This window comes from Vespa crabro, chromosome 16 (assembly GCF_910589235.1).
Source record: "Vespa crabro chromosome 16, iyVesCrab1.2, whole genome shotgun sequence".
NCBI lineage: Eukaryota > Metazoa > Arthropoda > Insecta > Hymenoptera > Vespidae > Vespa > Vespa crabro.
This window is the reverse complement of record NC_060970.1, coordinates 3,501,279-3,526,278: the sequence shown is the minus strand read 5'-3', so window position 1 is coordinate 3,526,278 and position 25,000 is coordinate 3,501,279. Positions and strand designations below refer to the sequence as shown.

General features: G+C 28.5%; 1 protein-coding gene across 3 annotated transcripts in view; it reads right to left on the bottom strand.

The window, feature by feature from the left end:
* LOC124429925 (probable serine/threonine-protein kinase DDB_G0282963) overlaps window positions 1–25,000 on the bottom strand; it is a 69,402-nt gene that overhangs the window by 1,722 nt on the left and 42,680 nt on the right. For 2 of the 3 annotated variants that reach the window (XM_046975805.1, XM_046975807.1), the window contains 4 exons: window positions 20,696–20,767; window positions 3,566–4,225; window positions 2,378–3,411; window positions 1–2,207 (listed from right to left, as the gene is read on the bottom strand). The exon at window positions 1–2,207 is cut by the window's left edge and continues 317 nt beyond it. In XM_046975805.1, the coding sequence (XP_046831761.1) occupies window positions 1–2,207; window positions 2,378–3,411; window positions 3,566–4,225; window positions 20,696–20,767 (3,973 nt within the window). The remainder of the gene's footprint in view (window positions 2,208–2,377; window positions 3,412–3,565; window positions 4,226–20,695; window positions 20,768–25,000) is intronic. The other variant, XM_046975806.1, reaches the window with a different exon arrangement.

Genomic DNA, 25,000 nt, shown 5'->3' with positions numbered 1-25,000 from the left:
ATAACGTCATGAGCACAACGAGCTTCCTCTAAGCTAGCTTCTTCTACGAGCTGAGCTAATTCCTGTTGTGAAATTAAACTTGTACTGCTAGCCAATGAACTTATACTACCAAATTGTTCGCTACAAAATCTTTCAGTGTCCGTTTCCGTTCCGATCGATGATACATTCTCATCAATGCTACTGTCCAAACTTGGAAATCGATTGTGAGACGAAACTGGTGTTACCTGTTGTTGATTTTGACCATTTGTTGTAGCATCAATTTTATCCAAGGCCTTTTTCATGTCTGTCACACTGACGCTACGTCTACCTAAACTTCTAGCAGTTGGTATCTTTGACGTATTGCTCTTTAATTTTTCTGTTATTTCTGTATCGTCATTGTTATCAAAGATCCTTGATCTACCTAACGTTGGAATCTTTGAGATGAACGTTTTATCCTCTCGCCAGGTATCATTAGTATTCGTTGATGTCTTTTTGTTAAAACGATTAATGTCTCTTGATTCTGAAAAAGGTCTTTGCGACGACAGACCACTTCCATTTTCTGTTCTACCTTCGATACTTTGCGTTCTTAACAATTTTGGAGATGGACTTTCTACCTTTGCACTTAATATGTCCTCTAAGCTCATTTGACTTTTTGATCTACCAAAACTAACATCGTCGACATGTATAGCCGATCTTGATCTACTTCTAGTTGTTAGAATAGTCAATAGATCATTTTGATCATCCTGCGTCTTTTTTATTGGTGAAACAACTTTACACCTCTGTTTCATAGTTTCTTGTGAAATTTCTTCGGTTTCCTTTTGAACAGGTCTATTTTTCAAGGCTATATCATTGGAATTGTATTCGTTCGTTGTACCACGTGATACAGTTTGACTTTTCAAGGTCACCGGATTGACCTTTTCCATCGTATTAACTAACTTCTCTTCTGCCGCCGATCTAGCCAAAGCTTTTGCCTCTGCTCTAACCCATTTCTTCAAATCGTTAGAAGGTTCCAACATTTCTGATTTTGGTGGTCTCACGGCCGGTGTAATGATGGTTCTTTTAGGTGGCAATTTAGGTTCTTCGATTTTTTTCTGTAATTGATCATCATCCTCTAAGAAAGAATCGGTAACTTCAATATAAGCTATTTTAATATCCTGTTTAACTTGGACACCATTGTTAGGATTATTTTTCCTTCTGATGGTTCCACTATTTTCAGGATTTGTTTCCTCTTCGTCGGTAAATTTTCTTTGGATTAATGGTGAACCATTCAAGTCTCTACCACTTCTACATCTTGCACTTGCCAATATATTTTTTCTATTTATCGCTTCAACGCTTTGCGGCTTGAGTACTCTTCTTGATAAAGATTCAGCGCTGGCCTGTGAACCCGATGTCAAGGTCGACGAGGTACTACAATTCGTTTCTGTACTATTTGATCTTCTCAATGTTTGCCTTTGAGGAATTTGTGAATTTCTCGCTGTATTATCTATTGGCTGAGGTGAACGTGGATTAGAACTGGTACTACTACTGCTAGACGATGATGATCTTTCCGACGAGACGTATGTTCTTTCGTTATTGAGAATATTTCCTCTGGCATTATATTGTTCCGTATTATTTATCGTTTCATTTTCAGTCTTAACATAAGCTTTATTCGAGGTATCTATGATGAATGAACGACGTTGATAATTCAATTCCGTTGAAACGTATGATCTTTCAGATGATACCGTTGATCTTTCCGATGGAACAGGTGACATTGGTGGACTGAAACCACGTGATATACTACTCTGAGAGCTACTAACTGCCGAATCATTGTCGGAATCGTCATAATCATTACGCGTTTTTCTCGGTCCATTTATTCTCGATCTGCCACGTAAAACGTCCGGCGAATTATTCGCCGATAGAAATTCAAAACTATAATCGCTTCTCGTCGGGCTACAAATACTTTCTAAACTTTTAGGAGGTTCCGATATATTATTATTACCTCCAGCATTTACAATTGGATTATTTCCTTGTGAATTTTTCGTCGTATAAGCGGAAGAATTAATCGTATTACCGGATGAACCATATACCGTTAAGCTTTTCCTTTTAAAAGCTGGCGAATATTTTGAATTTATCTGAGGTGCTGGCATTTTGAAAGATGTCGTAGCCTTTAACGGGACACTCGCTGAACTTGTATTACTTGCTATAGAACTTTGCGATCCCCATTTGTCCTGTATATTTGCTTTAGGTAACTGCAAAATTAAGAAAGAAAAAAAAAAAAAACAATTATGTATATATATAAATATATAATCACAATATCATAATAATGTAATAATCAATCAATATTATTAATGATCTTTATTCTCTCTTTTTTTTTCTTTTTTTTTCTTTTTTTTTTGTGTATTTTATTCTTTAGACCAACCTGACTGAGTAATATGGAGTTACGTGATTTAATCTCTGGCAAATCAACGATCGGCTGTTCGATAGTTACAGTTTCCTTTTCGGGAATCACCAAACCGCGTAACTTTGAGATAGATCGTCTTCTCTGTTCGATCAATTGATTCAAACTGGTTCTTCTCATATCTTCGCTGTTCCTTCTAAAAGTTGATGCCAAGGAATTCGTTCTTGACACTTGATTGTTACAATTAATAACATCAACATTGTTAATCGATGTACGTTCTTGTGCGAATGAACTTGATCCTGAGAAACTTGTTGCACGAGTTAAAATTGGCGTAGACGTTGTTTTAATTGGATTAATGGATATTTGATTGTTCAATAACGATGAATATAATTTCGTTGTACATTGTATATTATTATCAGGGGAGGATGGGATTGTACCAGACGTGGTGGAATATGATTTTGTTGTTAACGATGTAAGATAATTGTTTGTATCATTTGTAGTAGTCATCGTCATCGTTGGTTTTTGTGGTACTGGTGGTGGTGACGATGACGATGACGATGACGACGACGATGATGATGATGATGATGGTGATACAGTCGCCACTCCCATCCCCGTACCTGCCGTCATCGTAGTCGTCGTCAATTTGTTATTACCAGGATATCTCTTGTTACAGGGTGTAACAATTTCTTGGGAAAAACATTTGGAAGAATCGGTAAGATCGAAGGAACTTTGAGTTCTATCAGAAAAGAATGAAATCCTTTCCTTTTGATTCGACGTTTTATCATCGTTACATACGTCCTCGCTCGATTTATATTTCGACAATTTCCTAACATTACTGGTTACATTTGATATGTTTATCGCATTGTTAGGAAACAAAGGTGCATCCAAGCTACTTTGCGATGAGAACATTGCAATCTTATCTCTGACCGATCGTTCAGATTTGTCGTCCTGTCTCCATGGATCAACGTTCAATGAAAACTTTTTCGATGATTGTTGATGATCAATGATATTATTACTTCTACCCTGTGAACTCGTTTGTTCCAATTTAGGTGGACCTAAAATTAAAAATTAAATCAATAAATAATGAAATAATTATCGTTATCTTATATAACATCTTTCTAATTATTATATAATTAGGATCCAAGAGGATTTAATTCAAAAAGATAAAAGAAAATTACTGACAAAATAATAAAATTTCAATCGTTAAACCTGTTAATGGTAATGGTGGTGGAACTTCGTTAGAAATTTCCTCGGTACGAATTTTTATCTCCGTCTCGATCGTTGGTAGATCTTTATGATAATACGCAGCTATTTCAATTTTCTTTTCCGAAATCAATATTGTCTCTCCGTTCGTAATCGTTGATACCATTTCGGATTGACTGTTATGACCTATCGGATTGGAGAAATTTCTATTTCCAGATTTTTCATCCAATCCCGATTCAAAATAATTATTTTTATCGCTCCTCGAACCGACAACGTTGTTGCTGTCGTTCGTGAGCACTTTGAAATTGTCTTTAACTGCGAACGATTTTTTATCATTTTCGTACAAACGAAAACTATTGTTTTCTGTGTTATTGTTGTTGTTGTTGTTATTATTATTATTATTATTATTATTATTATTATTATTATTATTATTATTGTTGTTGTTGCTGTTGTTGTTGTTGTTGTTATTGTTCATCGTCATTGTAGTTGCCATCGGGGACGTGGTAGTGCTCGTTATAGTAGTTGTCGATGAATTCGTTGGAAATCTGTATTCGAGTTGGGTTGCGTTATCATTAGCAAATTCTTGATATGCTGCAGGAAACTCGTCCCCATCTGGGGGCAGCCGTTGACCGCCTCCACAATTATCCATTCTATCATTTACCGAATCTGAAAGGAGAGAAACGATTAAAATATATACATATACATATATATATATATATATATATATATATATATATATAATATGTATGTATGTATGTATGTATGTATGTATGTATGTATGTATGTATGTATGTATGTATGTATGTATGTATGTATGTATGTATGTATATGTATATATGTATATAAGTATAATATTTTAAAAGCGTAGGCTGTGATTTATGTGTAGGTAGTATTCTCAGAAATTTTCGCTTCATCGAATTAACACAAATCGTTCGAATTTTATTAACGTTCAATGCACAAAAATTCTTAGAAAGTTTTTAAGAATTAATTTCTACTTTTTTTTTTTTTAAGGACTACTTTCGAATGTTCTCCTTTTTTCTTTTTTTTCTTTTTTCTTTCTTTCTTTCTTTCTTTTCTTTTTGATTTGTCCATTGGTTAAAATTAATAAAATTACGATAGACATGGTGGAAGAAAGAAAGAACAAAAAAAAAAAAAAAGAAAAAAAAAGGGGAAGAAAAATTTTTTGATGATTGATTAAAAACAAAACAAAACGAACAAACAAAAAAAAAAAAAAAAAAAAAACAGGAGAAGAAAGAAAAAGAAAAAACTTTCGACCTTTTGAGTAATCTCAAGACGATCCCTTATCAATCGTCGTACTATTCAAGAATTTCAGTTGGCATTATTGGAAACGATTTGGCGTTTCAAGGGAAACGCAAAAAGTAGTTTTGAATAATTCTGAATCAATAAATCAAAGATCAGATAAGAGAGTAAAGGAAAAGGGACGTAGGAACAAGGAAGAGAAATTCCAAAAGTATAATAATAATAATAATAATAATAATAATAATAATAATAATAATAATAATAATCGAATAAAGATCGATAAACTTGGATAGGTCCGTTATGAAATGATCGTACGATTCGATCGAACGATTTTAAGAGATAAACATTCTGAAGCTGTGATATTTCCTGGTTCTCAGAATATTGAAAGGATAAAAATTTTATCATCTCTCTCTCTCTCTCTCTCTCTCTCTCTCTCTACGTGTGTATGTACGTATCAGAAAAGGATACGAGTATCAGAAAGAGAGAGAGAGAGAGACAGAAAGAGAGATAGAAAGAGAGAGATAGAAAGAGAGAGAGAGAGAGAGAGAAAGAGGTGTGACAAAGAGAGCCTGATGGTACAGACGAGCTATTAGCAAACTAACGGTGCATTATCATCTTCGCATTCCTGGGAATCCTTCCTACGATTCGCTTTTAACTGCGAATCGAGTTCTTCGCAAGCGAGCACAAGCCAAGTAAGTAAGTAAATAAGCAAGCAAGCAAGCAAGCAAGCAAGCAAGCAAGCAAGCAAACAAGCAAGTAAATAAGCAAGTAAGCAAGTAAGTAAACAAGTAAGCAAGCAAGCAAGCAAGTAAAGCAAGGAGGAAGCAAACAAGTAAAGGAAGCAAGTCAGGTAAGCGAATAAACGAAGGATGGAATAATGGAAGGAGTAAAATGCCCTTCCCACTTTGGCCAAAGATGGCTGTGCGAACTACGAAGGACACGCGTCTTCGTGGAGAGCGTTAAAGCCTTTTTAATCGCGAATCGGAGAAGCCGGAATTTTTTTTTCTTTCTTTCTTTCTTTCTTTCTTTCGTTCTCTCTTTCGTCCTTTTTCTTTTTTCTCTTTTCTTTTTTGTTTTCATTTTTTTCTTTCGAAGGAACGAAAGAAAAAAAAAAAAAGAAAGATAGAAGGAGAAGGATTTGTATCATTACGAAATCTTTCTTTTTTCTTTTTTTTTTTTTTTTGTTTGGTCTCTTTCTTTTTCTTTTTTTTTTTTTCTTTTTTTTCTTTTCTTTTTGCTCAAGATGACTTTTGAAAGATCGAAGAACGAGTTTATGTTACATTTTAACGGGGCCCGTTTATCTTTCGTTCCACTGCTTTTTTTTTCCTTTGTTGTTTCTTCGTCTCTCTCTCTCTCTCTCTCTCTCTCTCTCTCTCTCTCTTTTTCTTTTCTTTCTTCGTTGTCCTGTACTCATTTAAACGTCCGAGCTTTTTTTGTTTTTTTTTCTTTCTTTCGTCCTCGTCGGAAGGAAACCTTCGATCCGATATTTTCGCAATAATTTTCATGATAATAATTTGAATATTTCAAATAATTCATTTAAAGACGACGTCGTCGTGTTGTAATGATCGATTAAATCAAATGATCGTGTTAAACTCGATCAAAATTAAATCTCGTGCGATACTCGACAAGAAAAAAGAAAAAAGAAAAAAGAAATAACACGTCGATCGTTACTCGACGAAATATGCATTTCGATTGAGGAACGAAAAAGAGAAAAGGAAAAAGAAAAAAAAAAAAAAAAAAAAAAAGAAAAAAAAGAGAGATGAAAAAATAATGAAAGTTATATGCAACGTTAATATCTAATTTTATGTAAAAATTTTCGAATGAACAACTATCGTATTACTCCAGCTATGATATTATGATAATAATCGTGAAAGAATTAATCACAACGCATAAACTAATAAGTCAATAAATAATAAAAGCGTTTTAATGCAGAATGTATTATGCATTTTTTGTTGTTTTTTGTTTTGTTTTTTTTTTTTTCTTTTATCGTGCTTGATTGGTTAGTTGATCGGTTGATTGGTTGATCGGTTGGTTGGGTTGGTTGGTTAATTCAAAGAAATTCCTTGGTAAAAGTAATGCATTTTCCGAATGCGTTCGAACGAAAACATAGGTTTGTTTTTTTCTCTCTCTCTCTCTCTCTCTCTCTATCTCTCTCGCTCGCTCGCTCGCTCTCTCTCGCTCTTTTCTTTTTTTTTTGTTTTATTTTTAAGCGATCGATATGTATGCGTATAAGAGAGTGCAGGAACGCGGTGCGTTAACGTCAATGATTAAAATGAGATATGTGTGTTCTGTTAGTATGAATGTATGTATGTATGTGTGTATGTAAGGTGTGTATGTATGTATGTATGTATGTATATATATACAGGGGGTGTGCATTCGTGTGAACGGCCGATCGGACCATATTTGTACCGATATCAGGGACAACGTGCGTCACCGTGTATATATATATATATATGTATGCATGTATGTACATATGTATATATGTATTTACATTAATTCCTATGCAAGTTCTCTTTTTCATAGGAGAGACGAATGCAAGACGTTTGCGAATTTCACATACGAGAGGAAAACTTTCTTCGATTTTTATTTCTTTTTCTGTTTCTTTTTTATGTTTTTTTTTTTGATTATTATTATTATTATTATTATTATTATTATTATTATTATTATTATTATTATTATTATTAGGATTATATGGATTATTTTCATTCGAAAATTAAATCGAGAGCTATGCGGCTATATTTTTGTTATAATAATAATAATAATAATAATAATAATAATAATAATAATAATAATAATAATAATAATAATAATAATAATAATAATAATAATAAATGAGAGTTTGAATAGTTTCTTTCTCTTTCTTTTTTTTTTTTATATAACAATAATAATAATAATAATAATAATGATGATGATGATGATGATGATGATGATGATGGTGATGATAATGATAAAAGAAATTATTTTTTCGTGTTTATCTTTTTTTTTCTTAATTCCAATATATATATATATATATATATATATATATATATATATATATATATATATATATACTTTTTTTTTATTTTTTTCTTTCTTTCCTTTTTCTTTCGTTTTTCTCTTTTGAAAAAAATTTTACCAACGAGAGAAAAAAACAGACTACATGGATAATTACGACGGCATTACTTTTTCATAATACAAACGTCGATTATTTTTCTTCCATATTCGTGATACGCGCGAGCATATATATATATATATATATATATATATATATATATAACGATATGTATGTGCATATAGTTTTATATAAATGATAGTAAAGTGAAGTTTGTTTGAAATAAATGTGTATACGTAATTCGCGTCATGATCAGTGCCAGGCGATTCGTCGAAGCGCAAAGTATTTGAGAGTATTCGACGTAGACATATTTATCATCCATCTCCTCTCTCTCTCTCTCTCTCTCTCTCTCTCTCTCTCTCTCTCTCTCTCTCTCTCTCTAGCTCGTTCTTTTTCTATCTCTTTCTATCTCTCTGCCTCTCTTTTTCTCGTTCATTAACGCACTTTATACTTATCTCGTTAAAAGCATTCTAAGTTCTTAGAAAACGTTCGTACGTACTAACGTTATTAACGTATTCATCTCTCTTCCATTTATTACGAGATTGCGCAAAATGAAATGTTTCTTTTCGAACAGGTTCAATAAAACCTTTTAATTTTGTTATATATCGTAGCTCGATGAAAGGAATATTTTTGATTTAATAAAAATTTAATTACGAAAAGTAATTGATTTTTGAATGGGATTGGAAGAATTATATACAATGAAATAATTTAATAATATTTTCTTTGCTCGAGGGATATATTTTTTTTTTCTCTCTCTCTCTCTCTCTCTCTTTTTTCTTTTTTTTATTTTTTTTTTTTTCAAATAATTGAAACACCGAAACCTTATATGCGTGTATTTTATCAAAAAGAAAAGAAAAAAAAAAAAGAAAAAAGAAAAAAGGAAAAGCAACGAACATTCGTTAGAACGAGAAATGATCTCTTGAAACTTTCACACGTCTGCAATAATATCGATGATCGATCGATTATTATCGATCGCGCGACGATCGTTCTATGATCTTGGTAGAACTTTGACCTTGAAGAACGCGCGCGCGCACGAGATAGAGAGATAGATAGATAGAGAGAGAGAGAGAGAGAGAAAAAGAATAAAGAGATGCGACCACGAACTATTATCTGTTTACAATAATCAATTTCTGTGGAATCATGTTTGAGAATTTGATTTGATGAAGGAAAAAGAAAAGAAAAAAAAAAAAAAGAAAAAAAGGAAAAACCCCAGGAAAGAGATTTCGAATGAAAATAATCAAGAAAATGGAAAAGAAAAATGGAAATCAAATTTGGGAACGACGAAGGATTGGGATAAAGTAGGAAAGGAGATGTAAAATAATGTCTTTAATAAAATGTGAAAGAGAAGAAAGTAAAGAGAGAATAGAAAATATAAACGAATGAATAAAAAATAAAATGTCAAAATGTAATCGGTCGAGTGTGCTTTACTACTTCTTCTTCCTCTTTTTTTTTTTTTTCATCTTTCAATTTAATATACTTTTTTTTATTTGTTCATTTTTCTCTTTCTTTTTTCAATTTCTTTCCTTTTTCCTTCTTTCTTTCTTTTGTCACCACAGAGTTCACGTTTTAGCACAAAGTTCGCGTCAAAGTTCTCTCTCTCTCTCTCTCTCTCTCTCTCTCTCTATCTATCTATCTATCTATTTATCTATCTGTCTATCTCTCTTTTTGTTTCTTGCACATGTACGAACAAACACACACACGCACATACACATACACACACATATACACAAATACACGGGGCACACACAAGCACGAAGGTCAAACTTTTTCAAATCCCTTTTTTAGAATGCGATTAGATAGAGAGAGCATTACCTTTGGGACAATGTTCCTGTAGCGCATGCTTTATAATATTCACTTGAGAACTATGATATTGATGGCGATTGTCTTAAAAGACAAGGATAAAGATGAAATATGATGATGATGATGATGATGATGATTAAAGATGAAGATCAAAGTTGAAGAGGAAGAAGGAGGAAGATGAAAAGAAAAAAAAGGAAAAAAGAAAAGAAAAAGAAACAAGAAAACGAGAAAACAGATATTAAAATGAAAGGGGTGGAGGTGGTGGTGGTGGTGGTGGTTGGGGGGGGGAGTGGAGTGCGGTGGGGGAAAAAAACGAAGGAGCAAAAAAATTCAATTTTTTTTCCTTTTTTTTTCTATTTTTTTTCTTTTTTTTTTTTTTGAGAAGAACAGGACAAATAAAAGAACAGGTCTTAGAAAATTCTAAAGAATTTCTTTAAAGTTTTAGGCATTCTCTCTAAAGTTGTTGGACAGAGAGAAAGATATATATATATATATATATGAGAGAAAGAGAGAGAGAGAGAGAGAGAGAGAGAGAGAGAGAGAGAGAGAGAGAGATAGAGATAGAGAGACTGGTTGCTGATGGTGTCCAAGTCGACTGTCGTTGTTAGGGATAGCTCGCAGAGGGACCAAACACGAAGAAGAGAGAAAGAGAGAGAGAGAGGAAAAGAGAGAGAGAGAGAGAGAGAGAGAGTGATTGAGGAGGAGGAGGAGGAAAAGGGAGAGGACTCGTTCTTACCGGCAAGAAGGCTCTCGTAAGACTGGACGACATTGCTCCTCGAGGCCAGCTTCCGTGGTTAGCACAACCATCGGCCGTTCCTTTCCGTTCAAATGATAGAGAGAGAGTGAGAGGGACAGAGAGAGAGAGAGGAACAGAGAGAGAGAGACAGAGAGAGAGAGAGAGAGAGAGAGAGAGAATATGTCGAGGAGAAGAGTGCTGGTTCGCGTCTCTACGAACTTCTTACTTTTTTCCTTTCGTCTCTTTTCTATTAATTTTTGTATTCTTTATTTTTGTTAATCTTCTTCTTCTTCTTCGTTGTTATTGTTGTTGTTGTTGTTGTTATTCGCCTTTTTCGTTTACTATTTTTTCTTTTTTTATCACTTTCTTTTATCTTCACTGTTTGTAATTTTTTTTCCTTCCTTCCTTCTTCTTCTTCTTCTTCTTCTTTTTTTTTTTCTTTTTTTTCTGTATCTCTCTCTCTCTCTCTCTCTCTCTCTCTCTCTCTTTCTCTCTTTCTTTTCTTTCTTTCTATTTAATTTTCTTTACTTTTCTATCACAACGTTAATTATTTTAACATTTCAACTTATCACTTTAATAACAATTTTAATTCATCGTTACATTTTATTACATTTGCGATTTTATTATATTTTATCGTCAAATCTTCATTTCTATATATCCATCAGATAAATTATCTCCGAGTTAAAAACTTTTTCTTCCCTTTTATTATATCACTTTTAATTTGTTACTTCATTTTCTATTAATTTTAATTTTCTTATTCATTTATATCTATTATTTCATTCGTTCTTCTTCCTTTTTTTCCTATTTTTTTTCCCAACCTCCTCCTCCTCCTCCCACCCCCCTCCGCCCACCACCCTCTCTATTTTCTTTCCTCCTCAATTTAATTCGATTTAATTCCAATTAGACTTTTAATGTTAATTTTAATCTTTATTTTAATTTTCTTCGTAATAGCATGATTTTTTTTTAATTTTTCACTCTCACTTTTCCTTTTTATCCTTTTTTTTATCTTTTGATATTTCATCTCATTTTATTTATTTTTTTTTTATTTTTTATTTAATTCCTCGTATTTTATTTTACTTTATTTTATTTTATTTTATTTATCAGATAGATTTATAGGTTTAATCGAAAGTTATTGCCCGTTAAGTTTACCCTCTTGAGAATGTTAACTGTATTAATTGTGATAAATCATTTTTAAAAAGGTCAAGATTTATTTATCAGACGTGTATGCACACAATACACACACACACACACACACACACACACACACACACATACATACACACACACACAATGATTTATCGTCAAGATGATGTATAAATTGATTAAAGTAATACTTTAAAAACGATTAAAATCTAATTTTCAACAATTATGTGTTCGTTTGCATTAAATATAATTTGATTTAAATATAAATTTTCTTTTTCTTTTCTTCTTCTTCTTTTTTCTTTTTTTTTTTTTTTCTTTTTTGTTCAACGTACGTCAGAAATTTTACTTTTCACAAAAATAATTAAATAAACATTTGAACGTTTTAATTAAATAATTATTATTAACAAAGAAATAGTTTAGAATCGTGATATTTTTATTTTCAATAATTATTACTGTATTCACAAGTTATTAAGGATAATTAATTTTTTGCAAATATGTATTACATTTATCTGTTCTTCTTCTTTTTGTTTTCTCTCTCTCTCTCTCTCTCTCTCTTTTTTTGCCTTTTTTTCTTTAACTTGGTTAATAACAATTTTTAACGAGTACCGTTGTATTTGGTAGAAAATTTTTTTTAGATATCCCCAAAGTCTACAAATCGCGATTTCATACGAAAAATATCGTCACCAAAATGTGATTTCGTGCGAGAATAAAATATATCGTGTTTTGAAACGATATCGGCATAACAACGATCTTGAAACATTTTTACGTTTTAATTAAGAAAAAAAAAAAAAGAAAGAAAAAAAAAAAAGAAAAAAATTGTGGAAGAAACGTAGGAAAGAACGTTGTAAATAATTAACACCGACGTTAAACGTTAAACGTTTATAAACGTAAAGGTTCGATTAATAATAATATAATTTGCAAAGCGTACGTAAGAGAAACGCGCTCAGTTAAGGTTCGCGTTACAACTGACGTGATAAAAAAAAAAAGAAAAAAAAAAAAAAAAGAAAAAAAAAAGAATTGCAAGAGAGAGATAGTCGAACACAGGATGAAATCATCAATGATAATACAACATCGACTCATTTAGAGATACCACCTTAGCGTTCTGTTTTCTTTTTCTTTTCCATCTTTTTCTTTTTTTTTTTTTTCCCACCGTTTCCTTTCCTCTCTCTCTCTCTCTCTCTCTCTCTTTTTTTTCTCTTTTTATATTTTTTTTTTGTCTTCCCTTATCGTAACATCGATCACAATTCTTGTTCGAGACGTTATTACTGCTCAATCGTTGAAAATAACGAGTTCGATTATGCACCTTAGTATCATGTGTTTACTCGTTTCAAGGTAGTATTATTAATCTTTGGCGAATGTGTTAACAATGCGAAGTGTATGACTCAATTCATCACTGTGTATATATATTTTTTATGTTTGAGAGAGAGAGAGAGAGAGAGAGAGAGAAAGAGAAATAAGAGTATTTTGGTCTTTGAAATTAAATTGTCGAATTTAAAAATAAGAACTTTTTTCTTTTTAATTTTTATAATAATAATGATTTGTCATTTATAATAATAATATTAATATCCATAATATAATGATTAGACATTTATGATATGATATTAATTAATGTAAATTAATATAATTATATTTATATATATATATATATATATATAATTATATTATTGCATACTATATTATTTATTATTTTTTTATATAATATATTAATTGTATATTAATTATATCATTTATTAATTATTATATTATATATCAATATTAATATTATTATAACAATATAATTATATATAATTATAAATATAATTTTAAATGTATAAATATAATGAAATTTATTTTCCATAACATAAAAATAATGATAAATAATAATCGATAATTGATAATAATAAATATTTTTATAATTAATATAATAATAATAATAATGATAATAAATAGTATAATATTTCAATAATAATTGATAAATTAATGTAAAATAATAATAGATCGTTGGATTCGTCGAAATAAAAACTATACTAATCGATGATAGTAATAGGAACGTAATGTCATTCGTGCTACGTCATTTAATGGCATCTCTTCTTTTCTTTTGTTTTCTTTTTGTTTTCTTTTTTTTTTCTTTTTTCTACATATTCCAGTCTAACGATCATCGATTAGTCATCGACTATAAATTACATCGTTTGCTACGTTTTAAATGTATTATTGTAAGTATTTTGCAGATTAGAAAATGTAACGCAATATGTCGCAACTTTCTATCGATTTAATGTTATCATCTCTCTTTCTTTTTTTCTTTTTTTTTTTTTTTTTTTTTCTTTTTTTTTTTTTCATTGGTCAATCGAATTCACCTAAAGAAAGAGATGATACAAAAATGAGTAGAAAAACTTGTATAGATATTTTTTAATGATTTTTCAATTGATTTCGATCGATTCTCGATCGCCATAAACGAAAAATCTTGTTAGATTGATTTATTATCATCATTATTATTATTATTATTATTACTGTTATCGTTGTCCTCGTAACTATTATTATTATTATTATTATTATTATTATTTTATCTTGTTCAAAAATTCGATCCCGATATAATCCAATTTTATTTCTTTTTTTAAATTATATTTTTAATCCAATTTTAATTATATTATTATTATCTTGTAATATATATATATATATATATATGTTTATTTAATTTTGATTCATTCGTGATATTATATAATTAACGATCATGTAATATTAATAAAGTTTATAGAAGTATAAACAGAATCAAAACTTTTTTTTATATTAATTTACAATTATTAAAGATTAATTATACCGTTCTACTTCTTCTCCTTCTTCTTCCTTTCTTTTTTTCGTTTTCAGATTACAAGACTACAAATTTGATTTTTATGAATTAAATTTGCCAAGCAATTAACGGGATTTTCTTAAGAGGATTAATTTTATTCGATTATACGAATAATAACGTACGAGAACTTTTGACCCACCTGCTGCTGTCTAAGCCTTCCTCCAATATATTTCTCTCGTTTTTTATTTCCTTTTTTCTCTGTTTTTTTTTTCTTCTTTTTTTTCTTTTTTTTTAATCGTCGACTTGGCTATTTTTTTTTCCTTCTTTTTTTTTTTTTTTCTTTTTCCTTCACGAAAAGAACACGACGCAATGTGATACGAATTTAAAATATATACGAGAGACTATCGTCGTCAGAGTCTCACGAATGTTTTTGCATAGCAAACGTGATTTTTATGTCTCGCATTCCGAGCATTTGCGTTCTCGCGAGATAACAGAGGACATAAGTATATGTTTGTAACTGTAGATTGACTTCTACGTATGTATATATATATATATATATATGTATATAATATATATATATATATATATATATATATATATATATATATGCTTGATGTTTTTAGATAACAAGATATCATAAAATGTTATAAATCGAATTAATTTATTATTAAAGAGGAATTCTCTTTCTCTCTCTCTCTCTCTCTCTCTCTCTCTCTCTCTCTCTCTCTCTCTCACTCTGACTCTCTCTGTCTGTCTCTCTATTAGTATTTTTTTTATTAACATTAAATTTAAGCGAGTCCTTATTTTTTTCTTTTTCTTTTTCTTTGTTTTAATTCTTTAACTAATTTCACGTTCGTTTTTAATTAAATATAACGTCTCGATTATGTATATAAATCGAATTGACCAGATCGCACGAATTCGTTAATTTCATTGAAAATCAATTGAATTAAATTTATTATTATTATTGTTATTATTATTAATGTTATTTTCAATAAAAATTTTTGTCAATTCGTTAGATCGAATGAATTCATTTAACTTTCATATATTAATTTATATAATTATTTAATTACTATAGTTCATTAATTTTTAACTAACGTAATATTAATTTATATTCGTAGATTATTTTCCTGTTTCTTTTTTTCTTATTTTTTTCATTTTTTTTTCTTTCTTTTTTTTTATTCTTTTATTTTTTTATTTTTTTATTTTTTTATATAAAACGAAACTTTCAATGGGATTAGATCGATCGTAATTTTTTTCTTTTTTTTTTTTTTTTTTTTTGAGCTATGCTCGATACTCTCGGTTTTATCAATTTATTATTATTATTATTATTACTATTATTATCAATTGTTATTATTAATGATAATAATAACAGAACAGATTTTTCGTGTAATTGATCAAATAAAAAATGGAATAAAATTAGAAAAAGAAATCTATTAAATATCGAGGAAGATTTAAATGATTAGAATTAATTTTTAATGGATTATTATAATATAATATCATTTCGGATTATGTTAATGGATGATTAGAAAGAAATTGAATTTATTTGAACGCTTTTTATAATTTGATAAGAAATTTGACGTAATTTAGTGTAGAAATTAAATTCTTGGAGGGCACCAAAAAAAAAAAAAAAAAGAAGAAATTTATAATGGTATTACGTCAGAAAAGATTTATCATATTTGAGAGAGAGAGAGAGAGAGAGAGAGAGAGAGAGAGAAAGAGAACGTAATGTGTTGGCAAGGTCGTAAGAATACCTTGTAAACTAGTTATCAGATAACACTCTTATCTTAACCTCTTTCGGCAAATGGTATCTCAATGTTTACCAACACGAGGAACGATCAAAGTTTAACGAAACGATCTATCAGAATTTCCTCGATCCAACTTCCAAGTTAATTATAAGCTTTGTTTTTCTTATCTCGGGATCTCTCTCTCTCTCTGTCTATCTCTCTCTTTCTCTCTTTCTCTCTTTCTCTCTTTCTCTCTGTCTCTCTCTCTCTCTCTCTCTCTCTCTGTATATATATATACGTATATATAAGTGGAAACATAATAAATTTTTAATTGAATCTATGTCGATTAGATTACATCTGATTTTTGTATTTTTGTTTCTTTTTCTTTCTCGTTTCTTTTCTTTTTCTTTTTCTTTTTCTTTTTTTTTCTTATAATCAGCTGATGATCGATCAAGTTCTTTTCTGACGATCGACATAGTTTGTATTATTTATAATCACTTTTTATTTTTATTTTCCTTTTTTTCTTTTTTGTTTTCCTTTTTTTCTGTTCTTTTACTGTTTTTTCTTTTTCTTTTTTTTTTTTTTTTTTTTTTAATTAAACGTAAAATAATAATTGGTAACATTTAATTGTTTAGAAAAGAATAAATGGATTTTATTTCAGTAATTATTGTATCAGCTGTTCGAATGATATGTCGATTTTGAGATTGTTCTTGTGACGTTTGATAATTTTTTTCTTTTTTTCTTTTTTTCGAAAAATTGATTCTAACAATACCACTACAACTACTACTACTATTACTATTACTACTACTAATAATAATAATAATAATCGTTACGTGTAGATAATAAAAAATAAATTGATCTGATTTTATATATTTTTCGTATAATTTCAATTAATTAAATGTATCCATTTATTATTTCTATATTATTTTGATATAAATCTATTATGGTTAAATAATCAAGGTATAAAAAATAAAAAAAGATAAAACGAACGAATTGAAACACAATTTGGATCGTACGTAAGCGATTTGTAGGATAACGAAAGAAAGGAAAGATCGAGAATAGAAAGAAAGAAATCGATCGATGAATTTAGAAAATCGATCGAAATCATTCTTGAAAGCTTGATCATTCTAATTTCATATTTCAAAGGAAATAAATAGAAAGGTGGATGAATCTTTTTTTCGTAATTATTTAAAAAAAACATTTAAATAAATAAATAAATAAATAAATAAATGAATGAATAAATGAATGAGTAGAAAGAAAATTATAATTATTAATTATTTAAAAAATCGAAAAGAAAAAAAAATATATATATATATATAATTATTAATTATTTAAAAAAATCGAAAAGAAAAAAAAATATATATATATATATAATTATTAATAATTAAAAAAAATCATTCAACAAATTAAATCATTACATTTTACATTCGCTCTCACAAACACGCACACACACACATATATACACAAATACACAAACACACACACACACATACACACACAAACGAATTATTACGATCAACTTAAGATCCATTATCGTTTTAAATATTGACGGGATAATATTATGTTATTGTTAAAATTGTTGTTATTTTCGAAATTAAAATAATGATCGATAGAGGAGAAAAGGTGTGACGTAAGCGGCGAATATTCCGCGCGGAAAGTCAGATATAAGATTGGAGAATGCGGAAACATTTGGAAAGGAGTACAAAACGACTCCGTTGTTCTACGTGCCTCGAGGTATCGATGACGTTCCTTTCTTCGTGGGAGCGTACACAGTCTCTTTCTCTCGATTAGGCTAAATCTTTTTCGTACTTCAATCTTTGTCGATCGAATAAATCAATCGATCGATCGGATCGGTCGATGCTTTTCCTTTCTTTTTTTTTTTTTTTCTTCTTTTTCTTCCTTCGTCGATTCAATTGGCAAAATAATTTATCAAAATTAAATCATCAACAAATTCAACGATTAGTTCAATCATTTTTCTATTTATTATACCATTGGAATAATTGAAATAAAATTTTGTTTGTGATCTTGATCGATTATTCTTCTTCAAGATCCATCGATCGATCCTTTCCATATTTTTCTTTCCTTCACGCTTTTCTTTTTCTCGTTTCTCTTCTTCTTTTTTCCTTTTGTTTTTGTTTTGAATGCATTTGGTATTTTTTTTTTTTTTTTTTTTTTTTTTTTTTTTTTTATCGGAGGACAAATTTATTGTTTTTCTATTTGTTTCTTTCGGAAATATTAAGGGATTAAAGTTTGTCGAATGATCCTAATCGATTATTTCGTAGATCGATCGATCTTCTTTTTCTTTTTTTTTTTTTTTATTTTATTTATTCTCACAATTTTTGCGTAATAATTTTGAGGAGGATCTATTTTTCTTCTAAATTATTCTTCTTTTTTTCTTTTTTTTTCAAAAACGAAATGATCAAGGGCTTTCGAATGACATTGATCATGTTTTTATTTATTTATTTACTTTTTCTTTTTTTTTTTGAATTTTATTTTTCAAAACGTAAATAATAATAAAGATTTTCGAATGATTTCCAATTTGATCTATAGATCCTCGTCAATTCTATCATCTAATCGTCATCTAATTTAACGTTCAATTTACATTTCTTTTCTCTTTTTTTTTTTTCTCTCTCTCACTAATCACTAAATCATCATCGGTAAACATTCAAAGACGTATCTAAAAGTAGAATTAAAAAAATTTCGAATTCGATCGAGTGATCTATTACTATAGATCAATTAAACGATTACGCTGATATTTAATTTGCACTTTGTTCGTTTGTTTTCTTTTCTTTCTTTTTCTTTTTTTTTTTTTTTTTTTTTCTTAAACTAATATCCAAACAAACGTAAAAATATCCTAAGGACGAATTAGGATTTAGAATTTTTTTTTCTTTTTTTTTTTCTGGTCAAATTTCAATCGAGATCTATCCATAGATCCTTATCGATGTTTTAATTTTTCAATTTAAAAAACAAAAAGAAATAAAACAAAGAGAGAGAGAGAGAGAGAGAGAGAGAGAGACAGAGAAAGAGAGAAAGAAAGATTAAGATCTAACGAAGGATATTCTCGATGATCATGATCTAAGGATCGAAATGATTAGTATATAAGGATCGTATCGATTTCTTAAGCGTGTTCTCGTGCAAGTTCGTGACACGCCGTGAGAGGATCTCAATGTGAAGTTCGCAACACGATCGAGGGCGAATTCTTGGTTACTTTCACCGGGCAAATCCGAAGGACGGCGAGGCTCGTAAATCGGTAAACTATTTGTGGCTTGACGCCATTGTTACGGGCCCGATATCCCGCTTGAACGATCATCTGACATTTTAGTAGATTGGACGAGTTCGATCTCTATCTAATTTTATTTCGATCGATGAGCAATATAATAATATCATTTTGTTATATACGATTGAAAAATTTGATCGAATTATAATCATTCTTTACGATTTGTTTTTTGTTTTTTTTTTGTCTTTGTTTTTTTTTTCTTTCTTCAATTCTCTTTATTTTCTTTGCTGATTTTCGTAATTTTTCTTTTTTTTCTTTTTTTTTCTTTTTTCTTCTTCTTTTCTCTCTTTCTATTCTTTTTATCTTTCTTTTCTTCTTCTTCTTCTTCTTCTTCTTCTTCTTTGCTTTTTTGCCTTTTGTATTTTGAACTTTCGATTACAGATTTTTCATATTTACATTTTTCTTCCTGATCCTCGTATCTTTTTATTTTTATTTTTCTTTTTTTTTTCTTTTCTTTTTTTTACTTTCTTCAATGTTAAATATTTAATTACAAACGTTCCTTATTATTCTCCAATTAATTTCCATTTGTGAAAAATTTTCAAATTCCTTTCGTCTTATATTTTTTCCTTTTGCTTAATCAATTCAATTCAATTCAATTCAATTGAATTTAATTTAATTTAAACAAATTCCCCCGATAAGGTAAGAATTTAATTTTTATTATATCAATGATTATTTATACGAACAATTTAGATTTAATTTTACAATTGAAAGTGGTAGGTTCAGGCGTTCTCCCATCGTGATCAGTAAAGGGAGTAATTTCGATCCATCGAAATTATCTCGAAACAAACGTTGTTTGCTCTGTGATCCCTCTCTCTCTCTCTCTCTCTCTTCCTCCCTTCACTCTCTCTCTCTCTCTCTCTCTCTCTTCCTCCCTTCACTCTCTCTCTCTCTCTCTCTCTCTCTCTCGTCAATAATTTAATAACACGCTTGAGGCTTCGGTAATAATCGAATAATCGTATATATATATATATATATATATATATATATATATATATATATATATATATATATATGAGTATAATAATAATAATAATAATATATATATATATATATATGCGTATATGTGTGTGTGTGTGTGTGTGTGTTACATGTATATATAAAGGCGTAATGCTACAATCAAGTTGCTCGTTATTGTAAGCTACTAAAGCAGGGTAATATCGTTCGGGCTCGTTTTCTTAAATAGTTCCTTAATCAATGATCGTAATAATCATTTTTCTTTTTTTTTTTTTTTTTTTTTTTCCTTTTTATTTCTCTTTCATTCTTTGTTCGTTCGTTCGTTCGTTCGTTCGTTAGTTTGTTTTGTTTTGTTTTGTTATTTTTTTTAAAGCAAAGAAAACTCACCCTTGCACGTTTTAATATCCTCCGACCGGTGATAGTCTTCGATTCTATTCAGGCGACTAGTTTCATCTCGTTCTGTAATCATTAATAACAATTCTCTTTTTTTATTTTCCTTTTTTTTGGGGTTGTTTTTTTTTTTTTTTTTTTTTTTTTTTACATACAAATATCTATAAGATGAAAAGGATGAGGGGGGGGGCCAGGGAGGGGAGAAAAGAGAAAATGTAGAAGCGAGATGAAAACGATTGGTTTTTTTCTTTTTTTTTTGTCATTAAATATTCAATCATTCTTTTAATAATTCACAATAATACTTCGCTATGCTTCGTTCTATTTATTTTTTGTTTCCTTCTTTTCTTTTTCTTTTTTTTTTTTTTTTTTTTTTTTTTTTTTTAATACATTAGCCGTATGCTTTTAATCAAATTCGTATAAATTTATCTATTCCATTTATTTATTTATTTATTTATTTATTTATTATTATTACTATTATTTTTATATTAATTTTTTTTAACATTTATTCATTCAATTAATTCTTATTAATTCAAAAATCATCGTTCACATTTTAAATATGACATGTAAGTTGAGAAAAGTTTTTTCTTCCTTTTTCCTTTTTTTTTTCTTTTAAATCGATTGTTTTCAAGAAAAAAATTTAATCGTATAAAAAGAGAATAATCATTATGTAAACAAACTTTCAACGACGACGAATGCGTTTATCCATGAATAGAAATTAATAAATTTCATTGTTGGAAATCGTAGCCGAGAATTTAACTCTCGGTTCATGTCGGGAGGCATTTAACAAAGAGTATCAATTAAAAAAAAAAAAAAAAAAAAAAGAAAAAGAAAAAAAGAAGAAAAAAAAAGAAGAAAAGAGAAAAAAATCGCGCACGTGTGCGTGTATGTGTGTACGTGTGTACATATGTGTGTACGTGTGTATGTAAGTGTGTGTGTGTGTGTGTATGTGCGTATGTACGTACATCCTCGCTAAGTGACGTTTCAATTAAGAAAAATGAATCTATGACGGTGTAAAACGACGTTTGTCAAAGGACAAAGCAAAAATACGGAAGAGTATAGTAAATAGAAGAAACGTGTTTTTAAATAATAGCGATAATGAATCAAGGAAACCATTTTGATCCTATTGTTAATAGACACAGCTGCACTGTTGACTCCATTTGACCTGTCTTTATTAAACATTCAATATAAACTTGCATATAGTATACTTCTTCATACCCTATCATAACTTATTACTCTATCTAAATGTTTCTAAGCTTTTTCTTCTCATTTCTTTTCTCTCTCTCTCTCTCTCTCTCTCTCTCTCTCTCTCTCTCTTTCTCTCTCTATTCTTTATCCTTTTCCATTTACGATATTAACGTTACTCTTTTCGTCGTTTCTTATTTTTGTTTTGTTTTTTTTTATATTTTCCATTTCTTTTCTTTTTTTTCTTTTTTCTTTTTTTATTTTTTGATCGCTTATGTCAATTGGAAATATTTTTCTTTCTTTTATTTTTCTTTTTTTTTTTCTATGTTGTTTCATTGAAAGATTCGTTCGTTCCTTTTTTTTTCTTTTTATTTTATTTTTTTTTAAGATACCGAACACGTGTACGATCATTCAATTAGAAAATTAATTAATAGAAATGCGTGAATGCCTTCAATTGATGTGTGTGCGTGCATACTTGCGTACATATATACATATTTTAAAATAGAATTTTTATAAATTACTTTCGAATGAAAGATTTTCATATTTTCTTTAAGAAAAAAATTATTTATTTATTTATTTATTTATTACAAAAAAAGAAAATTACTTATTCGAAATTCTGCAGTCTTTCTTCTCTTTCTTTTTCTTTCTTTCTTTCTTTCTTTCTTTCTTTTTTTTTTTTTTTTTACTTTTTTAAATAATCGATTTATTCAAATGAATGAAATTTTTTTCTTCTTTTTAATGCCTTCATCATACTGTTATAGAAATTTAAAAATAATATTTGAGAAGAACGAAAGAACAAACGTGTGTGTGTGTATGTATATATATTGTGTATATATATACATTATATAAAAAAAAAAAAAAAAAAAACAATTTTAAAATAGGATTATAACGATCAAAGCATTAGAAAACATTAGGGTGAGGTTTTTTTTCTTTTTTTTTTTTTTTTTTAGAAATCTATATCGGAATACATTTGTTTTTGCCGTCGAGTCCCTACGTGAGTCCCTCCCCCCTAGATGGATAAAAGAAAGCCGACGGCGTGTGTTCGTAGGACTAAAAATACTTTCAACTCTGCATTGGGAGATTCATTTTTTTCCTTTCTTTTTTTTTTTTGTACTTTTTTTTCCCCTTTTTTTTTTTTTTTTTTCTTCTTTTTAAAAACCTTTCCAAGTACAGCAGAATTATTCTCCAAATGTAAAATATCCGCAAATTCTAGGAGAAAATATCCGATTGTAAATAAAAAGAATAAATAAATAAAAAAAAAAAAAAAAGAAAAAAAAAAATAGAAAAACTATTAAGCTTATTATTTAGTAATAATAAAAACAAGAAAAATTTATGAATGAATATTATTAATTACGATATCATTAAAATTGGCCGTTCGATTGATTAATTAATAAAAAATGATATTTAATATAAATCACATGAATATAAATCGTTCTGTTTTGTTTGCTTTTGTTTAATTATTAGATCAAAAAAAAAAAAAAAAAAACAAAAAAAGAATAAAAAAAATAATAAAAATAAAAAAAAAGAAAAGAAAATTGTTAGAAAAAATGTCAATGAATGTAAGGAAAAAGAAGGAATTATTTCTCTCCCTCTCTCTCTCTCTCTCTCTCTCTCTCTCTCTCTCTCTCTCTCTCTCTCTGTTTGGCCTTTCCTTTCTTTCTTTTTTTTATTATCTAATGTATCTAAATAATTATTCTATCAACAAATTAAATCCTTCGTTTTCATTCTGATTAATTAATCGTGACATGTTGAAATGATTACAACAGGGCCGTCGTAAACATTGACCCCTTTTGGATTATTCCATTTCGAAGAAATGAGAGTAGAGTTACAAGAAGTAAGATTACATTGCAGATACAAAACTCGATTACCTTGTTAGTGTCACCTATCTCAAATTTACGTATGTAAGTTGCTTCCATTGTAAGTCGAATCTAATCCTGTTATCATATGGTTACTATAAATATCTAGTCCTTGTTTAGAAACGTAACTTTTTTTTCTTTTTTCTTTTTTCTTTATTTTTCTTATAGCATTCGATTACTTTTTTTCTTTTTTTTTTTCTTTTTTTCTTTTTTTTTTTTAGATTGACATTAAAATTTCGACACAAGATTATTCATCAATTTAATAATATTTTCTTTGTCTGCCTGTCACTGTCTGTATACGTGTGTGTGTGTGTGTGTATGTGTGGGTTGTGTCCATTATATTTATTTTTTATTTGTTTGTTTGTTTGTTTATTCAGTTTATATTTTAATAATTATAAGATTGCATCAATAAATAATATTATAATTTGGAATTTTATATTTGATTATTTTCCATTGAAAAGTTTCAATATTTTAATCAATGATTAATTTTATTATTATTATTATTATTTTTTTTTTTTTTTTTTTTTTTCGTCGTGTTTATATCGTTTATTTTAATTGTATTATTTTTCTTTTTCTTTCATTTTTCTCCTTTTTTTTTTTGTTTTCCTCCATTTTTTTTCCTTTTCTTTAAAAAGTTACAATTAAGATCTCTAATAATATCAAACATTTATATTTACAATATTTTATTTTCAATCAATCGTCTTTTATATTTATGCTAATTGCAGTTTTACCGTTATTATTATTATTATTATTTTTTTTTTTTTTTTTAATTACTCCAAAGTCGTGTCGATAAATAATATAAAAATTTTATCCTTTGTATCTAAATAAAAGGACGATCATTTTTATATTCCAATACTAATAATACGTTTATCGAGTATGTTTGAAAAATGTAATAATAATTTTTTCAATATGCAAAAAAGAAAAATTAACGATGATAATAATGAACAATATATAAATATAAAAACAAGTATAAAAATATGAAAATGAAAATAAAAAATGAAACAATAATAACAATAATAACAACAACAACAACAACAACAATAATAATAATAATAATAATAATAATAATAATAATAATAATAATACGAAATAATAGAGTAGAATTTCATTGGGAAATTGTATGAAAAATAATAATTATATATGAAAGAAAAATTTAAAGAGGAAACGAGAATTGGGAAGTAGGAGGAGAAACGAGTGTCGTCGTGCTCTCTTGGATGTTAAGAAAAAAGGAGAAAGAGAGAGAGAGAGAGAGAGAGAGAGAGAG